General features: G+C 55.7%; 2 protein-coding genes across 2 annotated transcripts; both read right to left on the minus strand.

Annotated features, from left to right (window-relative positions):
* Nucleotides 1-142: 142 nt before the first annotated feature.
* Nucleotides 143-6,277, minus strand: MLKL (mixed lineage kinase domain like pseudokinase). Its single transcript, XM_085071724.1, has 11 exons — nt 5,850-6,277; nt 4,517-5,086; nt 4,211-4,324; nt 3,934-4,108; nt 3,737-3,834; nt 3,480-3,615; nt 2,865-2,949; nt 2,318-2,466; nt 2,053-2,102; nt 1,428-1,568; nt 143-307 (listed from the first exon to the last, which is right to left on the minus strand). Exons 2-11 carry the CDS (start codon nt 4,971-4,973, stop codon nt 255-257), a joined length of 1,458 nt encoding a protein of 485 aa, XP_084927850.1. The 5' UTR covers nt 4,974-5,086; nt 5,850-6,277; the 3' UTR covers nt 143-254.
* Nucleotides 6,278-6,687: 410 nt separating this feature from the next.
* On the minus strand, nt 6,688-18,570 carry FA2H (fatty acid 2-hydroxylase). The gene is made up of 7 exons (XM_085071725.1): nt 18,227-18,570; nt 12,455-12,550; nt 10,612-10,754; nt 10,396-10,502; nt 8,959-9,131; nt 8,218-8,470; nt 6,688-7,550 (listed from the first exon to the last, which is right to left on the minus strand). The coding sequence occupies exons 1-7, from the start codon at nt 18,491-18,493 to the stop codon at nt 7,471-7,473; spliced, it is 1,119 nt and encodes a 372-aa protein (XP_084927851.1). The 5' UTR covers nt 18,494-18,570; the 3' UTR covers nt 6,688-7,470.
* Between the last annotated feature and the right edge of the window lie 1,997 nt (nt 18,571-20,567).

Here is a 20,567-nt window from a genome sequence, read left to right on the forward strand (position 1 = left end):
CTTCTCAGGCTGAACAGGCTCAACCCCCTCAACCTTTCCTTGTAAAATAAACTGTCTGTTCCATCCCTCTGTCCCCCCAAGCTTCCTGCTGGCCTCCCTTCAAGCCCCTCACCCTCCAGCTGCCTCCGAGGTGACCCCAGGCACCACAGAAACAAACACACGTGTACTGAGCCATCAGTCTCTGCGAGGGGAAAATGGGGCGAGTGACACCCCTGGGCTTGCTGCCCCTGGTCACCCAGCCCCGTTTTCCACAGTTAACTTCCTTGGTTTCTGCTTTTCTCCAGGTCAGCCAGGGAGTCTACAATCTCTGCAAAACACAAGGATGGCATTAATCAACACAGAGTATTTGTTGTAGGCTTGTTTGGGTTTTTTTAACAGATGAGAATATGGCTTTCCCTCACTGATAAGGGCCAGGACACTGAGTCACAGTCTCGTCGAGCAGCACAAAAGGGCAGGGATTAGCAGGGAACAGGCCTGAGCAGACAGCACAACCTAAGGAGCCCAAACAGAGGTAGTGGTGTTTATGGAAAAACCCTTGGGAACAGCTACAACAAGCTGTGCTTCCAGTTCAGCACCACACAGTGGTGGGTGCTGGGTTAGGGTCATATTAGAGTAATAAAGCCACGCTGTTTCCTCAGTGTGGCTTTGCCAATATCTCAGATGACATTTTGGCGTTTTCACTTCAGCCAGGGCGATTCCCTGTGCCAGAGTCTGGTGAGGGAGGTGCTGGTGGGTGAAGGAAGCACAAAGACATGACACACAGTGGTTTCTTATGCACATTTCCCACATCTCCTGTATGGACCTGGTCCTATAGGATAGAGTGGATGAGATTGAAAGAAGTTTTTTCCCTTTAGACAGATGAACTGAGGGAAGAGTATGACCTCTGTGACTCCAAACACACCAGAAAGCCACACAGTTCCTCTATCTTTTCCTGATGTTTCTGTTATATCTTCTGATGGAGACTATTTAATTGTCTGACTAGACACAAAGCAGCTTCAGAGGTGGTGAAAACTTCCCTGTCATAGAGCTATGTCCATAACTGGAATTTACTGCTCAAAGCCCAAGGCAGGAAATGTTCCTGCAGAGTGTTGTGGCTGCTCCTCCTGCTTATGGGATCTGCAGGACCTAATGGGGATTTACCCACAGCCTCTACTTCCAGTTCAGTGCTTGTCTGAGAGAAAAAGCTACTTATATGCAATGCCAAATGAACAAACAGCCTGGTGATTATTGTCATGGAATGGGTAGATAAATGTTAATGCATGAGGTCTGGAACTGGGGGACTTGTTAGCAGTAAAAGGAAGGTCAAGACAGGATCCCAAAACACAAAGCCAGGCAAATTAATTTGGGAAATAAGGGGCAAACTGACTGCTAAGGTAGCCGATTGAAGGATACAAAGGGCCTGTGGAGCAGATGTCCAGAGCACTTACCCTCAGCAGAAGGGCGTTGGGAAGGGTCAAAGGCCCGGCACTGTTCAATTACTTTCCTCAGGTCTTCAGGACAATCTTCCCCAAGAGGGTCCCAGTAATGGTGGTTGCAGATTTTCTCCACAATCTCCTCAGGAGTGCAGCCTAGAAACCACGTGCAAGCAGGAATGTCAGGATGGAGTTCTGCTGCCACAGGAGGGTGCTGGGGAGGAAACCCAGCACGAAACCATGCCAAGAGCCTGTCTGCAGCCTCTGGCAGGGAGAAGCCAGCAGGGAAGTGACCCAAACACCGTCTGCAATGAATCCCACCACATTTTGCATGACACCGTTTGGCTCCACTAGAGCCAGAAGATATTTTTATGCTTAAATGCACAGGAACATCCAATAGAAACAAAATTATTTGCATGTTTGTGGTTTAAGCATTTTTTAAGCTTTACTACAAGCTGTACTTTACTATACTGGAGTTCCAGGAGAAGCTCTGAAGCTGTCATGCAGAGCCAGGCACAGCAGGCACTGCCTCTGGGACCTGCATGGGATGCTCAGGGAAGGAGCAGGGAGCATCCAATGCCAGGCAGGACCCACAGTGCCATGTGGCTTTTGCACAGGGAACTACATACTTCTCTCTCACCTTCAAATGGAATTTTGGAGGTTGCAATCTCTGCCAGAACGATCCCAAAGCTGGAAGGACACAAGCAAGAGTCTCAGCATTCATTCCACCATGTATTCCTCACTTCTAATGGAGAGGACTGTTGGAAACACCTGCTTATGTGTTGGAGGACTGGAAACACCTGCTTATGTGTTCAATTAAACCTGGCCTCTTTCCATAGCTCAGCAGCTGCTCTGGCAGACACCTGCCTGCTTGCAGGCATCTCTCCTGGGAGGGACAGACACACCTGTATATTTCACAGGGCCTCTTGTAAGGGTAGTTGATGTCTTTCAGGTTCTCCGGAGCAATGTAAGCCAACATAGAGACTTGTTTCCAGTTCTTCTTGGCTTTCCTCTTGATGGATGATTCTGTTTCACACAGCTCAAATCCTGACAGCTGATTGAGAGAATGAGAGAGAGAAAAAGAGAAGTAGAAACTTGTGGTGCAGCTGGGGACTGCCCTGAGATGGAGAAAACAGTGAGATGCCCTGGGCAGCAAAGGTAGCTGTGCAGCCATGTGTGCTGCCCAGCACAGGTCTCTTCCTGCACGCAAAACCAGAGGTGAAGGCAGGTGAATTGCTCCAGCTTCAGCTCATCCCAGGGTGGATGCTTCAGAAACACTCCCTTTGCTGATGATCAGATCAAGATAGGGAGGATTAAGTGCCATAGGTGATAGGGGAGATGGCACTACCCCATTTTATCCTGGACCATCACAATTCCCTTCAGTGTTGGTGGAGGGAGACATCCACATAACCATTCAAAACTCCTAAAGGCATTTTCAAATGTGGTGCTTACCTTCACACAGTAATCCCCAGCCACCAGGAACTTGCTACTGCAGATGCAGCCATGGAGTCGGGACTTCTCCCCCGTCTGGTGCAACCTGCAGATGGATGGAACCAAGAGCAACACATGATGATGATGATGGACCCATCCCCAACTCAGCACTCCCTCCTGCCATGAAGGGAATGACTGACATGCATCCAGAGAAGCCAGCAGCTTGCTGCCTGTCTTGGTGGATCAACCCTGCCAAGCCAACCTTTCCAGGAGGAGCTGGAAGAGTCACTGTGGGCAAAACAGCAAGCTTGTGGATGGGCAGGACCTGTAAGAACTGGCCATGCTGTTGGGTGCTTCCAAATCTGCCTTGTGGATCTGGGGAAGGGGATTTCCCCTTTCCAGGCCCTTGCAGGGGACTTTCCAGGCCTTTGTAGGGGACAGTGACCAGGGTAGATGGGTGCTACTGCATCCAAATCCACTACCTACCTCTTCACCACCCTCTCGTCCCAGTGTCCTGAGGTGGTGTCACTGGGAAACAGTGTCTAACAGGATACCACTGCTTACTCGGAGATACCAGGAAGCTGTGCATGGCTTTTGGATCATCAGGCGGACTTACTGATTCATAAAGGTGCTCACCTGTAAAGGCCTCTGGCAGCTCCCAGTGCCATCCGAATGCGGATGTCCCAGGAAAGGTGCTGGTGCTTGTTCAGCACATCCCGCAGCGTCCCGTGCTTGCAGTACTCCATGACGATGGAGAAGCAGGGGCTCCCATCTGCAAAGCAAAAGCAGCCTGCCTTGTGCCACCTCTTGGGAGGGGACAACAAACCATCTGCCACTGGCTAGGGCTGGGGAGAGGCAGGGGACGAAAAGGATGATATTATTGACACCCCTACCGTTCTCCTCAATGCAGATCCCATACATGCGCAGGATGTTTGGAGATTCAAACTTCTTCAGGGTCTGAATCTCCTTCTCAAAGATGTCTCTCACTTTGCTGTGGAAAAGGACAGTGTGGTGAGATCCCTGGAACAAGGCATGGCATGGTGCTATGCTACACTCCCAGGGGGCACACTTGCTCCCACCCAGGACTCACACTGGATCAGTGGTCAGTGGGCTCTTGAAGGTTTTGATGGCAACAGGGTACTTGAGGTACTCGCCCTCATAAAGGTCATAGCTCTCAGTGTCCTGCAGGTGCCTGTGGAAAGTGAGCTGGTCCCTCTTGATCTCAGTGATGTCTTCTCTTTTGCCAACATTGACCTTCTTCAAGCCTGCTCCAGCCATATGCCAGAAGGGAACAAAGGATGTGTAAGGCAGGGCTCGGGGGGAAAGGACACAGTGCACAGGGTGCAGGTGGTGTGACAGCGACTTACGCTCCATCTCACGGATGACTTTGTTTAGCTCGCTTTGCATCCAGTCTACCTTGCTCTCCATACACTGCCTGTCGATGTAGATCTCCTCAGCCACATCTTCAGGCTCCTCAGTACCTGGGGAGAGAAACAAGCAGAGGTTGGGCTGTCGGATGAACAAGCTGGGCTGTGTGATTTGTTTTTCTCACAGTTTAAATGCCCCTTTGACTCTCTGTGACCATCAAGCCAGAGCTGGGCAGCAACTGGAGCAGTTGGAGGGCAGGGCCAACCACCAGTATCATGGAAAGAGGGTTTGCTAAATGCACTTACTTGCAATCACCTGATCCAAGAAAGCTCTGTCATCCCTCAGATCCTCAGCATCCTGCCTGCGACATATCTTTGCCTGGAAAGCTTCCAGGAAAGCCTGCTTCTGCTCTGCCTGCAGCAGGAGCGAGAGCCCCTGGGCAATGTCCTCCAGGCTTTCGTTCACCCAGACAAACTCCTCACCAGCACTTCGAGCTCGCAGGAACTTCTGAATCCAGCTGGTCTGGCTGTATTTCATCACCAGTTTCTGGGCTTCCCCCAGTGCCTGGAGCAGTTTTTTCATCAGTTCCTCTTCGTGGTGGGAGATGTGCTGTTTTGGCTGAGCCCTGAGGATCCTCACAGGCTCCAGCAGGATCTGGATGCGCTCCACGAGGCGTTGGCACTGGTGCTTACAACACTTCACCTGCTCAAATTGGGCGTAGATGGCCTGGGCCACAGAGAGGACCCTCTCCACGATGTCCATGCTTGCAGCAAAGGGCTTGGCTGCTGGGGATGTGGGCTGGCAGTGTCTGGTGCGGGTAAGCCTCAGGTGCTGCTTGGAGATCAGCTGGATACAGCTCTTCCACGCCTTCCACCCTGAGGAACAGCCCTGATATAGCACACCATCCTCCCACAGCCCCTCACATCTCCAGCTGCTTTGCTTTCTCTGCTTTGCCCGGCACCGCGGCTCCCCATGCAGACTGGAGCAGGTGCACACAGAGACATCAGTAGCAATGGTAGTGGCACATCTTTCACTGCACTAGCAAGAGATGTTTTGGCTTGATTTATGTACATTAATTTACTGTGAGCTATCCCAGAGAGCTTCCACACAGAGGAGCAGGGACATCAGTGACACAAGGAGCATCTCCTGGGCAGCGTTCCCAGCTCTGGCCCCGCATCACCTTGGGGTCCTGCCCACAGAGCCTGCATCTTTGACTGTAAAGATCTGTTTTCATTTCTACCCAAAGTATCTCTCTGTGGTCACCCATCTAATAAAGGCTTGCACATCTTCACAGCCCCATCAATCCCAGCTTCTGCACATTTTCTCCCCATAGCTCTGTTCTGCCCACTTAAGATTTTAAATCAAGCTCATCGTTTTGGGGATGTATTCAGCCTCCCCACAGGAACGGTCCCTGCTCCCCAGCCCACATCCAGATAACAGGGACAGAAAACCACCCCTGTAGCAGGGAAATTAGCAGCAGCCACCTGCACCATTGATGCAGCCAGAGCTAAGAGAGGGATGCCAGGCTCTACAGGCTGAAAACAAGATGGAAACACACCCAGAAACCAGCAGCAGCCACTCTCCCGTCCTCTTCAGGCTCTCCAGCACAATCCCTGAGGAAGAATCTCGTTCACTTACCAAGAGAAACCGGCTGCTTCCTGGTCCTGCTTTGCTGACCTCGGCTGCCTCTGCAGACTGGAGGGGCAAGGCAGGACGAGCATGGGTTTAAAGGGTGTCACAGCGGAAGGGACATTGTGCAACCCACTGCAGCTTCCCACGCCATGACGGCTCCCAGTTCCAGGAAAGCTATTTGGGGTATCCCCACGGGCTGTATGCCCTTGTGCTGGGTTTTACCTGGTGGAAGAAGGAATTGCCCACAGGAAGTGCAGGGGATGAAGAGGATGGGGAGGTTGTGCCCCCATGTATTGATGCTTCTGCTATTTCAAGCACCACAACCCATTCTTCCCTGCTGTCGGCGGTGGAAAGGCTCACCCAGGGCATTGTAACACTCACAGCAAGGTCTCTGTGTCCTGCTGAACTTCCTGCACCTGCAGCAAGACCCTCCAGAGCACACCCCTGCTCTTCTCCCCACCCCTGAGGCCCAGGACCCCCCAGCACCAAAGGAGTCAGGCTGTGGGCACCTGTGCTGGAAATAGCGCTTGACCTCTGTTGGGAGCACAGGAAGTTCTGCAGGCAGCTTCGTCAGAGGGCCAGACTGATTTTGGGAAACTTTGGGGAGCATGTGACACTATTGCCCAAATTCACAGAAGTGAGTGGCAGCCTCTGCTTACCCAGAGCCCTGGCGTCACACAGGTTTGCTGATTTCCCCTGCAAAGCTCCTCCCTCACTGTGGTTGATGAGGGGAGCCAGGAACAGTGGCTCCAAGGGCCATCAGCACCTGGAAAGGGACACACCGAGGGTGGGAGAACATGCGAGCAGCCCCGGGGGATACATTTGCCAGACCCTTTTTAGAAAGTTTTATTTTTCAAAATATACAGTTTATTTACAATTGTAGTGTCTACAGTTTTACATATAAATTTATTCCAAACCTTTAAATATGTGCAGTAAACATTAGGGAAAAAATAATAAAAAATAAAATCACAGGATCAGCAAAAAAAGGCATCTCATAGTAATTCTTTTCATTGGAGTTTGAGTTTCAAGTAGCCAATGTCTATGAAAACTGTGAACTTGATAAACCTGGCAGAGAAATGTGGGTGCTCTGGTTAGAAAAGGCACAATCCAGACCTGTGGGACCCACCCCAAAAGAAAAGAAACACCCTGTGCTGAGATCCGGCCCGGAGAAGGACCTTGGATAGGGAATCCCCTCGGCACGAGTTAGGCAATCGGGTTAACTGCAGCACGTTGGATGCCCTGGCGAGAGGACATCCGGGAGAGACAGGGCTCCGGCAAGGTGCCAGGGTGGAGGAGGGAGGGCAGCATCAGGCACTTCATCTTTCAGGCAGCAGATCTACCCGTGCATCCATAGCCTGGAGAGGGAGGGCAGCAAGGCAGGGGCAGGAGTCCCCCAGGGAAGCCCACAGCCTCCTCCCCTTTCCTCACCACCCTCAGCCCCCCTTTCCCTTGCCAGTGCCACAGCTGGACCACAGCACTCCACAGGGCTGCACCAGTTTGGAGTCACTGCTGTGGCACAGCCCCCAGAAATGGGGCAAGGACCAGCTGGCCTTGCTGGGGGCTGGGGAAGGACACCAGCCCAGTCCAGGGGGGATGGAGACAGCAGCTGAGCAGTGGACTGGGGCTGTCAGTCCTCTTTCTTGAAGGTCTCCTCAGGGATCAGTGTCCGGAAAGGATAATCCCAGAAGCGTGTGCTGATGCCAAAGCCTGTGGGCAGGGAAGAGAGATTTCAGTCCATGACACCACCATCGCCAGGGTGTTGCAAGGGCTCTGTGTTAACTGGTGAGGGAGGAGTGTCCACATTTTGGGAAGGGAGGAAGGCAAAGTGAGGGCAAGGAGGAAGAGCAGAGGGAGCAGGAGCTGGCTGGGCCATGCCAACAAGCCCCATGGATGATAGCTTATCTGGATGGGGCGTTTTCTCCTAGGAAACCGGGCAAAGGGCAGGTTGAGCAAGCGCTAGGCTAGGGAAGGTGTGGGGCGGATCTGGGGAAGCCCAGGGCCTCACCCTGCACCTGTCAACGCCTCTCATCAGGAAGAGATGCTGCCCTGGGCAGGGACAGACACCCACATCCCAGTGCCATGGGGGTTTGGCCACTGCCATGGCATCCCCAGGCAGCACTGATGCCCACAAGTGAGACAGGCTGCTGCCTTCACCCCTGTGCTGCTCTGGCTCCCCATTCTCAACCTGGGACCCAGGAAATGTCACCCATGGGCTACAGCACCTCACATACTGCTTCCCCAGCACTGCAGCACTTGGCTTTCCCCATCCCAAATCCCAAATCCCAAATATTTTGGAGAAATCAGCTGCATGCATGCAGGTAGACTGGACTTGACGGCCCTCACCCCTGCCAGCTTGCACGGGCAACATGTCTACCTGATCTTTGGTGTTCAAAGTGGTGCTTGACGTGATAAGCCTTCAGGCCATACAGGTAGGTGCCTTTTTTGGGTGAGCCGTAGTGGAGGTAATAGTGCATCATGTCGTAGATGACGTAGCCGCAGAGCCCCCCGACGAACACCGAGAGCCCCAGCACCTCGGGCAGCAGGAGCCGCAGGACACCGTAGAAGAAGCCGATCACCAGCGAGGCTGGCACAGGAGGGAACACCAGGCGGGAGCTGTCGAAGGGAGACTGGAAGCAGAGAGGGACGGTGGGACAGGCAGCTCACCATACCTCCCGCAGAGCATCCCTGCCGAGTGGTGGGGAAGCCCATCTGGGAGAAGCCAACACCAAAAACCCTCCCTAAAGTTGTACCCGGTGGCGAGAGCAGCCCCCCATGCATGCTAAGGTGGCCAGGCAGGTGGTGGTTTTAGCTGGCAAGTGCCCAAGCTCCACAGGGCCATTTCCTCCAGCGAACCTAGAGGGAGCCCATGGCTCTTTTTGTCTTCCCCCTTGCCCAACCACACCGCTTGCAGATTTAACTCCAGCTCCTCCAAGGCCATCTCACAGCCCTTGCTGGTATTGGGTAAGTGCTTCGCTTGGGATGCCACCAGTCACACTGAACAGGCACAAACAGGCTCTGCCTGGGCAAAGGCCACGCAGTAAAAGGCTCCAGTGGGGCAAAGGCCACCATTCCCACGGCCCAGCAGGCGCCAGCGGAGGCAGGAGCTGTGACTCACCTTGTGATGCTGCCCATGCAGCAAGAAATGCAGGGTGATGAGATAGTAGTTACTAGCGGGTGGCTTCATGTGGAAGACAAAGCGATGGATGAGGTACTCTATCAGGGACCACAGGATCATCCCCAGGATGAAGATGAAGGGGAAGTAGTATTTGTGGACGGGGATGGAGTACTCTACACAACGAGACATGCAGTGGTCAGCAGGGCAGGCGACATGCAGGTGCTTTTATCCATCACCATCCTCCCCTTGGCATCAGGGTAATGCTCAGCTCTCCCTCCTTCCCTCCCTCCCTCTTCTACCTCCTTCCCTGAGCTTCTTCAGGGAGCTTACCTGCCCCACGACTTCTCCAAAACACATTTTCCTTTGATTCCTGTTAATTTACAGAAACAGTTAGCTTCTTGCTGCTGCAGGAAGCCAGTGAGGGGGGTTCCCTGCATTCCAGATTCCAACGGGGGCTTGGATGTGCATTTCAGGGACTGCATCATCCTTGCAAAACTGCTTCACCCACCAGAACAAGGCAGGAGGGACCTTAATTGCACAGGCAGCACTCGTGACAGTAAAACAGTGCTGTTGGTGTTGGTGTTTCTTTTTTTTGGGGGAACAAGAATAGATTTGTTGGGCACTTTCCCCCGCAGAACATTTTTCAGCCACCTCTCTCGTTCAGGGCTGGCTGCCAGCCCCGTGTCTCTCCTAGAAAAATTTGGATTTCCGCAAAACCTGCTTATTTTTAAGAAAACATAACCCTCAAAACTTGACAGCAAGGTGCCAAATGCCACAAGGAGCAGGGGGTGCCCATGCAGCAGGCGCTCCCCACCCCACAGCCGGGCACAGCTGGCACTGGGTGGCACCTTGCAAAAAAAATAGGGAGTCCAGGGAAAAAAAAAAAAAGACAACAAAGAAGACAGCCTGCCCCGGCCACGCTTGTTATTCCCGGGGGAGCCGGGAGCAGACAGTGGGAGATTCAAGGGCAGGCGCTTCGGGCAAACAAGCCCCGCACTGTGCGGCGCCGGCGGCGCTGAGAGCCTGGTTTGTTCGCCCGCCACGCCGGCATTCAGCGCGGCTCGGGGTGGGCGGCAGCGGCGGGTGGGAGGCACCCAGGGCTCGTTTTTGGGAATGGAGGGAAGGGAGGCCAGAAGGAGCAAACTGCAGCCCAGCTCAGAGGGCTCTGTGCCTCTATTGATCCCCTGGGGGAACAAAATCTTGTGCTGAGAGGAGGGGATGGAGGTGGGCAAGCACAGGTGATTCCATGCAAGACACACGCTGGTGGCCGCAGGGAGAGGTGCTGACCTGCTGCGCTTGCATGTGGCCTACGGTGAGCACGTACAGGAGGAGGGATGAGGAAGGGGTGCAGAGGTTTCCCCCCACCCAGGGCTGTCCTGCCCCTGGACACAGAGTGGGGTCAGAAGGGAAGCCCAACGGCTTTGCTGCTGCTCGTACCTGTAGTGAAGGAGGAGAAGAGCCTGGTGTTGCCCTGAGCGAGGGAGGTGTAGCTGACCCAGCTGAGATAGAGCACCACGGGCGTCCATACCATGAACACCACGTACCTATGGGGTAGAAGGAGGTGTCAGAGGGAGTGTCCTGCTGCCTGGTGAGCCATTCCCCTCTCCCTGGGAAGGCACCACCCAGGGCACAGGGCAGACCCCGGGAGCTCACCATGCCGTTTTGGAGAGGAACTCAAGGATATCTGAGTGGAAGAGGCGGATGGGCCGATCCACAGGCTGGTGCACCCACTCGTCGTACTTCTCCCCTAAGTAGCCCACCTGCCACAGCAAGGGCTTCTGCCAGTCTACCAGGTCCTGAGGGAGTAGACAGTGGTTGTAGTGCTGTGGAACCCACAAACCATCCCAGTACCAGGCACAAAGCTGAGCTGCTGCTGTGGGACTTTGGGCTGCAAAGCCCTGCCCATGCCCAAGAGCAGTTGCTTTCTGTTTCAAGGTGCCCTGAGCTCCCCACAAGCACCAGCACAGGGCAGATGAAGGACCAGGCACACATCAGCTCCATCTACCCGTGAACACGAGGCTTAGCTCATGCCTGTGCCTCTGGGGACGTGCCAGAGCATCAAGGTGAAGGTGGCTGGCTCAGCATCAGGCTCTGATAACTGAGGCTCTTTGCCTCTCAAGCTGCTGAGATTAGATAGTGAGCAGTGATATTCCCTGGCAGAACACCTCGGGTAGCACGAGGATCCCATCTCCATGGCATTGCCCCAGCCAAGGACTTTTCTCCTTGTGCAGAGGACACATGGGGCAGCCACAATTCACTCCTCCCTGTTTGGACACCTCAACAAGGAGTGAATTGGGAAGGGATAGGGAGCAGGGATACAGGATGGGAACACAGACTCCAGCACTGCTGCTGTGCATGGCTGAACTTAGGTGCAACAGCAAGAAGGCACCCTTGCAGGCATGCATGTTGGCATGGCATGAAAATAGGGAGGCACAGCTGGCAGCACCACCTCTGTCTCTGCTCAGCATCCTCGGATGCATCTTCTGCTGGCCTGGCCAGATACAGTGGATTCTTGGTCCCACCCCTGTGCTAGGACTGAAACCACACTTGCCCAGCCAAGCCCCTTGCCTAGCAGCTCTCCTTGGGCTGCTTGTGCCACACAGAGCTGGCACAGCAATCTGGCACCTGGGGTTGTGCTGCTAGTGGTGGGGATGGCTCAGTTCTGGGAATATCAAGGCGAGGTGCCAGGGTAGCTGTGGGCATTTCAGGGGCTCTGCTGCAGACAGGGATGAACACAATCACACAGAAGGAGAAACAACCCCAGCTGGTTTATGGGATGGGAATGGAGCCATTCTCCAATGGGGGAGGAAGGGGAAAAGTTAAAGCAAAAAGGTCGTTTTAAAATGGCACATTCTCTTTTAAAGGTGCTTACTGATAAAATATCAATTTGGGGGTGAAAGATATTCTCCTGCTCTTAAAAAATCCCACCTTTCTGCAAGATAAAAGCATGCTCACCAACCAGCTGGGACCATGCAAGGTGTGGTGACCAGATTGTGCTATGTGGGGCAGGGACAGCCAAAGACACCTTGGGGATAAATCACCACTACTGTGGCATGCTTGGAAAGGAGCTTGCAGGGCAGGAAGCACCCTGCACACATAGGGATCACCCTGCCCAGGCTGGGGAATCCCTTCCTGCTCATTACAGTGCACAGGCAAGGGAAAAAATAAAATAAATAAAGCAATAAAATAAATAAAGCAAGAAAGAAATAAAAGCAAGCAAGGTGCGGCTTGGCAACATTTCTCTCACTGTCAGAGAAAGCCATCTCTCCCATGCTGCTGCAATGGGAACCTCCCAGCTTGGCCACGCCTGTGCAATAAAAGCATGAGCAATGCCATCCACACCGGGAGAAAGGGCAGAAGTGGCTGAATCAGTTTGCCTCCCTCACACCATCCCTTCCATCCAAGAAGTCAGCAGAAATCCACCACTCATGCAGGGAAGAGGTCACCTGGTGTTTCCCAAGAGCAAACTGTGCTGGAGAAACAGCAGGACTCTTACCTTCTCCACATCCACTGTTTTGTAGCAGAGATCTGTCTGCTCTGGAGTCTGGGCTGTGGCAACCACCTCCTTCTCATCCACTGTCTCAGAGAGGATCTGAAAAGAGAAGGAAAACCCTGTGGTGAAGCATCAGTGGCAGATTCAGTTGGGGATGGTGATGGCTGTAGCACTCAGGGCTATGGCCAGAGTGAGCTCGTGCCTGCTAAATAAATATGGGGGAAATCATGGTGAATTTAAGTCAGTCAGTTCCTGCAGAGCAGGTTCCTGAGGAAAGCAGCTGCCGGTGAGCTGTGCTGCCCTTCGGACTGTGCACTGAGCATCATGGGCTCGGGGCTCTTTGGAAACCTCCTGCCAAGCCCAGGGTTCAGAATACCCTACCCATTGCTGGATGGCACTGGAGCTTCAGGGTGGCAATGCAGAAATTCTGGGCCCTCGACCAGCATTTCCCCCTGCAAATGGGCAGTGCCATAGCAGAGGTCACCTTGCTGCTGCCAGCAAAGTGAGGGGCATTGCTGGGTTAGTGCTCCTTTTATTCCCACCCCACTGGTCTCCAACAAAATCCCAGCTTGGCTTTTTGGTCCCTGAGAAAGCCGGGCTGACTGACCTGGGGAGTGTGGCACTCCCCTGCCTGTGGGCACGTGGAAAAACACGAGCAGGAGGGACCTTGACCCAGGGGAAAAGGCAAAGTGCCCTTCACAGGGTGACACTGGGCCAGGAACCTTTCCATGGGCTATGGAATACGGGGAGTGGGATGTGGTTGTGGTTCAAGACAACACACTGAGGCCCAGGGGATGCACTGGTGGTGTGGTGGCAGGATGAAGACCCACTTGGCAATCCCACTGCCAAGGTGGGCTGAGAAACAGGAGAAACCTGCCTTGTCTGGTGCTTGGAAGCAAACACATTGCCTGCTGCCAGCATCAGCCTCCTTCCCGTGGCTGTGCCAGCTCCGGCGCCAGCCGTGCCGCTGGTGGGGAGCTTGGTGAGGTTGCAGCGTGCCCATGCAAACCCCAAGCCAGCCGTGCCCCCCGGCAGCAGTGCCAGCTCCCCGTGCAGGACGTGCCAAACATGCCTTTTCTCCCTCTTTGTCACCTTGAGTTACCCATTAACCCAGAGCAGGGTACGGCGTGGCCTGGCAGCCGCAGCACAGCCATGCCCAACAGAGCTTCCAGCTGTGCTGCTTCCAGAGACGAAGGGTTTTCTCCCAGCTCCTCAATGGATGCTCTCCCCACTGCTCTGAGAGGGATGCACTGCCATCCTGTTGATGGGAATGCTTCCCTGGCAGCTGCAGGAGGCCCTGGCATGTAGGAGGAGTGTCACCTTGCCAGGACTTTGTGCCATGTTGGTGACACCAAGGCAGGGCTCAGGCACTGTTTGCTGACAGCAGGCACTCCTTGCAAGCTCTGCTCCCACCCCATTCCAGGGTTAGAAGCATTTCAAGCCTCGCTCTGCAGGTACAGGAACAGCACTACCCAGCTCTGAGGCAGCCCCTTGCCTGGGGCAGCAGGCAGGGAAGGACAGGGGATATTTCCAGCCAGCATTTCCAGGCTGGAATCCCACTGGCATCAATTTTACTGCAGGCAGAGCACCGATATGAGCTGATACCATGGACCACCACACCTCCCTCTGTGAGGATTCCCACTGCTTTTTTCCTCATCACACACTGTCCTTCAGCCAGACATTCCAAAACCCCGGGGCAGGTGGGATGCCTTGAAATCCAGCTAGGCATGGTGAAATTGTGATTTTGCCTCTGCCCTGCAGGTGCTTTGGAAGAAAATCTGACTTTAATAGAGTGAAACGGCTTATCCATGCCCTGAGAAACGGGCTGGTGCTCTCCACCTTCATGCTTGCACCACAACCTAGCCAGCAGCAGGAAGGATGCTTAAGAAAGCTGGGCTGACGCAATGCTCGGCACCTCTCCTCCCTTTTCCGAAATGTTCACACACCTCCAGTTCCCCTGCCCATGGATGCCCGAGCACCATGTCATGGCTGGAGGCTTCCCTGTCCTCCCAGGTCAGGGAGATGGATTGGGGGGCTCACATTCCACCTCACCACATGTCACTGGGTTGGGTGACATCAGTGAGATGCCATTGTCCTATGGGCTGTGGCAGCTCCCTCTCACCACCTGAGTCATCTCCTCCTCCTCCTCTTTCTCTGTCGGGCAGCTGGAGGAAGGCTCTCCTCTTGCTCACCCTGGGGCTGGCAATGAAAGGACTGGGAGCTGTGGCGCAACCAGGATGCAAACCACACTGGCATGTCCTGACTGGCTCCCCAGAGGATGGCCTGTTCCTGCCTGCCCCAAGCACGCAGGGGCCCTGCTGGGATCAAGCCCCACCAACCCCAGACCAATGCTGGGGATTCTGCCCATCCTCTTCCAGGAGGTGGGCTGGGAGGGCGTTGAGGGTCTGTGCTGAGCTGGGCTCTGCTGTCACCTGTGGGTGGTGGAGATGCATCCGAGCTGTCCCCAGGCAAACAGGTCCTGCCAGGGAAGATGAGCAAGAGGCCAGATGTAAGGAAGGGAAAGTTAACGCCTACAAGGTGCTGCAACCGTAAGTGAGCAGCAGTCCCGGCAAGGTGCTGGCTCTCCTGCTCACACACAACGGGGCCAAACACCCAGGGCACGGCATGATCCAGTGACTGGGTGACCCAGCATCCACCTGTGAGCATCCAGCTGCCCTGCGTGGGTCAGACAAGGCGCTCATCACTGGTTCTGCACCAGCTGGAGGGCACTGGCTGTGCCACCCCAGTGCTGTTCTGCATCAGAGCTTGAGGCATTAAAAGAACAAAATCCAGCTGTGATGTGAGCAGATACTGACAGAAGGGGTGATCCAGCACAGCGTTCAGTGTTCCTGGCACACTTGCAGAGAAGCTGGAAACCTCCCCCTGGCCCAGACAGGGTGATGCTACCTGCAGACAGCTGCTCTGCGAAAAGCCTGGACCCAGGGTTTTTTCCACCCATTTACCCAGTGAGTCAAACCCCAGAGGAGCCCTACCATACCTCTGTGTTGCTCCAGAGCCTCCAGCACCTTCACTGAGCTCCTCAGAGGCTCAGTTTGCAGGTGTCTGCATAGGACAAGCTCTGCTGGCAGTGCAGGTACAGGCATGTAGCATGAGGACACCCCAAGAGGCACAGAGAGCCCAAGCAAGGCCCTCACTTTTGGTGGCACCATCCCAGCACCACCATCCCATCAGCATCGTGGTCCGTGGGCAGAGGCAGGCAGAGCCCCATGAGGCTGTGTCTTAGCCCATTAAACACTGGGTGCAGCAGGACTATTAAAAGGAGGTGAATTTAACTCCTCCTCATCATACTAGCAATATAAAAAGTCACTTCTTGTTACATCACCCCCAAAGAGGTGCCTCAGGTGTCCCGCCTACGTCCTAGAGAGCTCAGGCTGGGATGGAAAGCCAGGGTGAGCCTGACATGCAGCAATACTGGCAAGAGGAAGAGAAGGACACTAAACCTGAGAAGGATGGAGGATTTGCTGTGACTCACAGCCACGTCAGGCACCCCAAAGAGGCTGTGATGAAAGTTTCTCATTGCTTAAACTAGAGGGGTAATTAGATGATCCACTTCCCTTCTAGTGAGACTGTTAAAATCCACTGTCTAGTTTGGGTAATTATTGGTATGTGCTTTGATCTCCCCTATATGTCCTGCTTGCATAGATAAAATGTTTGGGGGTTAATTTGTCCTTAGCCAAATGGGTTTGAGTGACGCAGAAGAGGGACCTGTGGCCAAAGGACAGAGCCACAGGAAGGGGCATGGAGAGACCAGTGGGATGAAGGCTAGATCTTATCTTCTTTATCTGTCCTGCATTACCACAGTTTTCCCCCTTTCCAAAATCCTGGAAGTCCCTGGGGGAAGCAGGGGAGGGTGCTGGATGCCTGTGGGACCACAGCATCCTGAATGCCTCAGCACGGGGATGATGCAGCCCTGGAACTTCCAACGGGCAAGGAGAGGCACTGGCAAAGCTGTGGATCTGGAACCAGACTGGGGCAATACAAAGATCTCTTTGGGGTACATCTGCCCCAAAGTAGCCAAAGCATGAACCCACGCACCACTGAGGGCATCACCTCTCCCCGGAGAGGATTTTTGGGGGGTAGGAAGTAGGGCAGAGCTGCTCACACGTCAGTGCATGCCGGACACAGCTTCACCACGCAGCAGGCAGCTCTGATCCCTCCCCTCTGTGCTACACCTGGGATGGTTTATCTGGCACCAGGCAGTGTCTGATCTCGCTGCGCCCTGGCGTTATCACGCCATGTATTTGCATTGGGATGGTGGCAGCTCCCCTCGGCGCGGGCTGCGGTGCTAGAACCCGTTTGTCCGGTACCTTCCTTCGCCCCAACCCGTTGGGCTCGTCACGCCTGCAAGGAGGCGGTGGCTCTCGAGTGTCCCAACAGAGGAGGTGCCATCGCCGGGATCCACCCGGGGAAAATGCAGGCATTGCACCGAGGCTGAAACAAAGCCCTGTCTGTGGCGCTGGGGCCGAGGCTGCGCCGTGGGGAAGGACACCCGGCCAGCGCAAACAACCAGCCAGAGGGACCGGCCGGTCACCGACCTCGCTGGGATGTCGAGAGGGGAATGCCGCTGCTGGGCTGGTGAAGGGGGCTGGGCTGGCCCTGCTGTCCGCATCCTGCCCACGGCGTTCTCGTGAAGATTGGTAATTGGGCAGCAGAGCCCAGTGCCAGCCGGAGGCAGCGGAACTTCCCCGGGGAACTTTCCCTTCTGCCTGGGCAGCACGGGGCTGGCACAGCGGGGACAGAGCTGTGTCATCGACACCCATAGCCCACATCAGGCAGTCAGAGAGACGCCTGGGCTCCTCTCCCCAGCAGCAATTGCTCACCACTGGCAAACCACAGTGCCCAGCACCTTGGGCTCTGGTTGAGTGCTGACAGTGCCAGGAAAGATGTCCTGTCCCATTGCCCATTCAGTGCCATACAGTCCTGCTAAAACTGACACTGAGATCCATCTCCTGCACCCATCCAAACACCCCAACCCTCCACACCACTCTGGCACCCCAGAACCACCCATCAGCCCTGCTTCCTAGCATGGCCAGGGTGGGATGTGGCCATGGAGTGGGACCCTGTAGGTACAAGGCTCTGGGCACTTGGCACCCTACGGGCCTCAGGGTCCCCTGAACCTCAGGCCCCACAGAACTCCTGGGAGCCAGGAGGCACATGCGACCTTGGCACCCTGCACACCTCAGGCACCACCCATGCAGGATCCCAGGAGCCTCAAACACCCTCTGTCCCCTTCACCCCTTCACCTGTAGATCCCAGATCCTACAGAGCCTGATCCTGTGCTGCTCAGACCCAACATACACCGTGTCCCACACAGCTCAGACTGAGATCTGAGTGCACTAAACCCTTATATGCTACATGCACCCCAGAAATTTCCTGCCATGTATACACCAAAGCCTATCCAGCCTCTGCATGTCCTGAACAGTTTGGACCTTGAGAAGTCTGGACATGGGGTGCCCTACAGGTCCTGTGTGGCTCAGACCCTGCAGAGTTTGGACCCACAGTGCCCCATAGACCTTGCACATCTTAGACTCCAAGCACTCTGGACTTGAGATGCTCCGTAGACCCTGCACTGCCCAGATCCCAGAGAGCACAGACGTGGAGCACCCGATCACTCAACCCAGGACCTAGGGCACCCTATAGTCTCTGTCCATCCCAGTCCTGGAACCTGGGGCACCCCATAGAAACTGTTTATGCCGTCCCCTGGTCCCCCTACAGCCCATGCAGCCCGGTCCCGGTTCGGCCCCGCGGCGGTACCTGCTCGTCGCCGGGCTCTATCTCCCCCACGTAGTACTGCTCGAGCCAGCGGCGGGCGTTCTCCGAGTGCCGGTGCGGCGGTCCGTCCAGCGCCGCGCTCACGTCGGTTCCTGCCCGGCGGCGCAGCAGCTGCTCCCCGCCCGGGTGCAGCCGCACGAAGCCGCTCAGGTCGTACAGGCGGCGGTGGCAGGAGACCAGGCAGGCGCCCTGCGCGCAGCGCGCCCGCACCTCGGCGGCGCTGAAGGACCGCGGCCCCGCCGTGGCCATGGCCCCGCCGCCGGTCCCCGTCCCTGTCCCGGTCCCCGTCCAAGTCCCGTCCCGTCCCGTCCCGTCCCGCCGCCGCGCTCTGCCCGCACCTGCTCATCTGCATACATGCATATGCGGCCAGGCCACGCCCCTGGCCGCGCCCCGCCGCAGCCATTGGGCAGCCCTGGACGGGTGGGGCATGGAGGCTCCGCCTACCGCAGGTACCCCGGGCCGGGAAGGTGGGAATGCTCATCCATGGAGAGGCGGGACGGGGAGAAGGGGGACGGGGCACCCGCGGGGTGAATGGGAAATGGGGCGTCCCCAGGGGAGGAGAGTGTGTCCCCAGGGCCCATGGGTGCGCTCAGGGTGGGGGAAGAGGGGGTCTGGGCAATCTTGGATGGGTTGTGGTGGGGCATTGGGGTATCCCAGGGGTAGAACTGGATTATGGGCATCCCTGGGACAGCGATGAGGCTGTGGGGGCATCCCGGGATGGTAATTGGGGGATGTAGGGCACCCCTGGAGGAATCACCCTTCTCAAGGTATCAACCCTCCCTCCAAGGGTGGCCAAGGCAGGGGGACTCCCAGTCCTGTCTCTGACCCCCTAGGAGAGCAGGGTCCCTCCTGCGGTCCCCCAGGGACTAACCCGCCCCAGCATCACCTGCCACCAGGCACGACAGCCCCTCTCCAGCTGCTTGCAGATTTATTTCACTATTTAATTAAATTCTCAATTAGCCAGGGGAGCAGGGGGCAGCCCCAAATCCCCCGAAGAATCACATCCAAATAATTCACAAAGACTGACAAGAAAGGAGCTTTCCCACCTGTTTTGGGAGGACTTCCTTCTGAAGTGGGGGATATGCTCTGGGGTCACACCCCTGACCACAGGGGCTGGCCACACGCCAGCAAATTTTGGTATGACCGGCCACACCGGGCTCCAACCAGTGATTAAGGTAGGGTTTGCCATCCCAGGAATGGGGAGCCCCCCTAGCCCCACCTGTAAGGCTGGATCATCACACCACCCCAGCCCCCCGGCTTTGGGGTGCTGTGGGGTGCTGGCCAGGCATTCACTGAGACCTTTAATCAAGGTGGATGCAAAACCTGCTGTGGCAGTCAGCACCAGCTCCACCTTCCCACTCGGCTCCCAGCATGGCCCTGCCACCTGCTCGGGGGAAAAGTCCTTTTTTGGGTGGTCAGATTGATTTTGCACCTCAATGGGAGCAGAAGGGTTAAGGGTGGGCATGCTCCTGGCTGCTGCAGGGCACCTGGGGAGCATTGGGGGTCCCTCAGAGGGTCTTTGGGTGGTGGTCAAAAACATTCTTTTGGGGGCTGGGAGGAGCAGGGGAGTCCTGAGAGGTTGCTGGGAGATGCCAAAGGAGGTGCTGGAGTGGCACACTCTCCCAAGGGGGTTTCCCAATACCCTCAATGGTCAAGGTGGTCCTGGTTGTGGTGGGTGAGCTCAGTCTGGAGCAGCCCTCTGGGCATCAGGGTGGCTTCTGGATGGACATTAAGGATTTTTGGATGAGCATGAGGGCAAGGTGGGGGGCAGAGGCAGATCTGAATGAGCTGGGGCTCTCAGCTGGAGGCCACTGCACCCAATGCCAAACCAGGACTCCAGACCCCAAGCATGCTCAGGGCAGGTGCAATGGCCATTATCCCTTGGGGGGGTGCTGGGGGACATGCAGGGGACCCCTGGCCTTGACCCCACCATGCAGTCACTGCTGGCTGGTCTTGCCTGTGCAGCCCAGTCCTACCTTGTGTTTTGGGGCCACATGCTGCCAAGGGTCACCCTCTGTAATCACAGTGTGTGGTAGAGATGAGTCCAGCCTTTGCCAGCCCACAGGGTTGTGGGTGACCTGTGGGTCCCCACTGCCATCCTCTCCCAAGCAGATGGAGGATGTACAGCAGATGTGCTGTCGCAGGGCTTGGGGACATCAGCCAGCCCCTTGTGAGCTGATATCTCATCTGCCCTTGGTACGGGGCGCCAACAGCTCCTGGGCTCTGTGGTGGGTCTCTGTCCCCCCATGCAAGGGACAGGGGTGTCCCCACAGTGGGTAAGCCAACCCCCAGCTCTGCAGTGAGAATGGGCAGCAGGGGGATC

Source organism: Lichenostomus cassidix, chromosome 11 (assembly GCF_008360975.1).
Source record: "Lichenostomus cassidix isolate B80296 chromosome 11, HeHo_3.0, whole genome shotgun sequence".
In the NCBI taxonomy this organism is placed as follows: domain Eukaryota; kingdom Metazoa; phylum Chordata; class Aves; order Passeriformes; family Meliphagidae; genus Lichenostomus; species Lichenostomus cassidix.

Coding starts and splice junctions, on each gene's coding strand:
- MLKL (XM_085071724.1), bottom strand. CDS start 4,973: ATGGACATCGTGGAGAGGGTCCTCTCTGTGGCCCAGGCCATCTACGCC. Junction 3,835..3,933: donor CCACTGACCACTGATCCAGT/GTGAGTCCTGGG, acceptor CCTTTTCCACAG/CAAAGTGAGAGACATCTTTG. Junction 2,467..2,864: donor CTGGGGATTACTGTGTGAAG/GTAAGCACCACA, acceptor TCTCTCAATCAG/CTGTCAGGATTTGAGCTGTG.
- FA2H (XM_085071725.1), bottom strand. CDS start 18,493: ATGGCCACGGCGGGGCCGCGGTCCTTCAGCGCCGCCGAGGTGCGGGCG. Junction 12,551..18,226: donor TAGAGCCCGGCGACGAGCAG/GTACCGCCGCGG, acceptor TTCTCTTTTCAG/ATCCTCTCTGAGACAGTGGA. Junction 8,471..8,958: donor TGCATGGGCAGCATCACAAG/GTGAGTCACAGC, acceptor CTCTGCTTCCAG/TCTCCCTTCGACAGCTCCCG.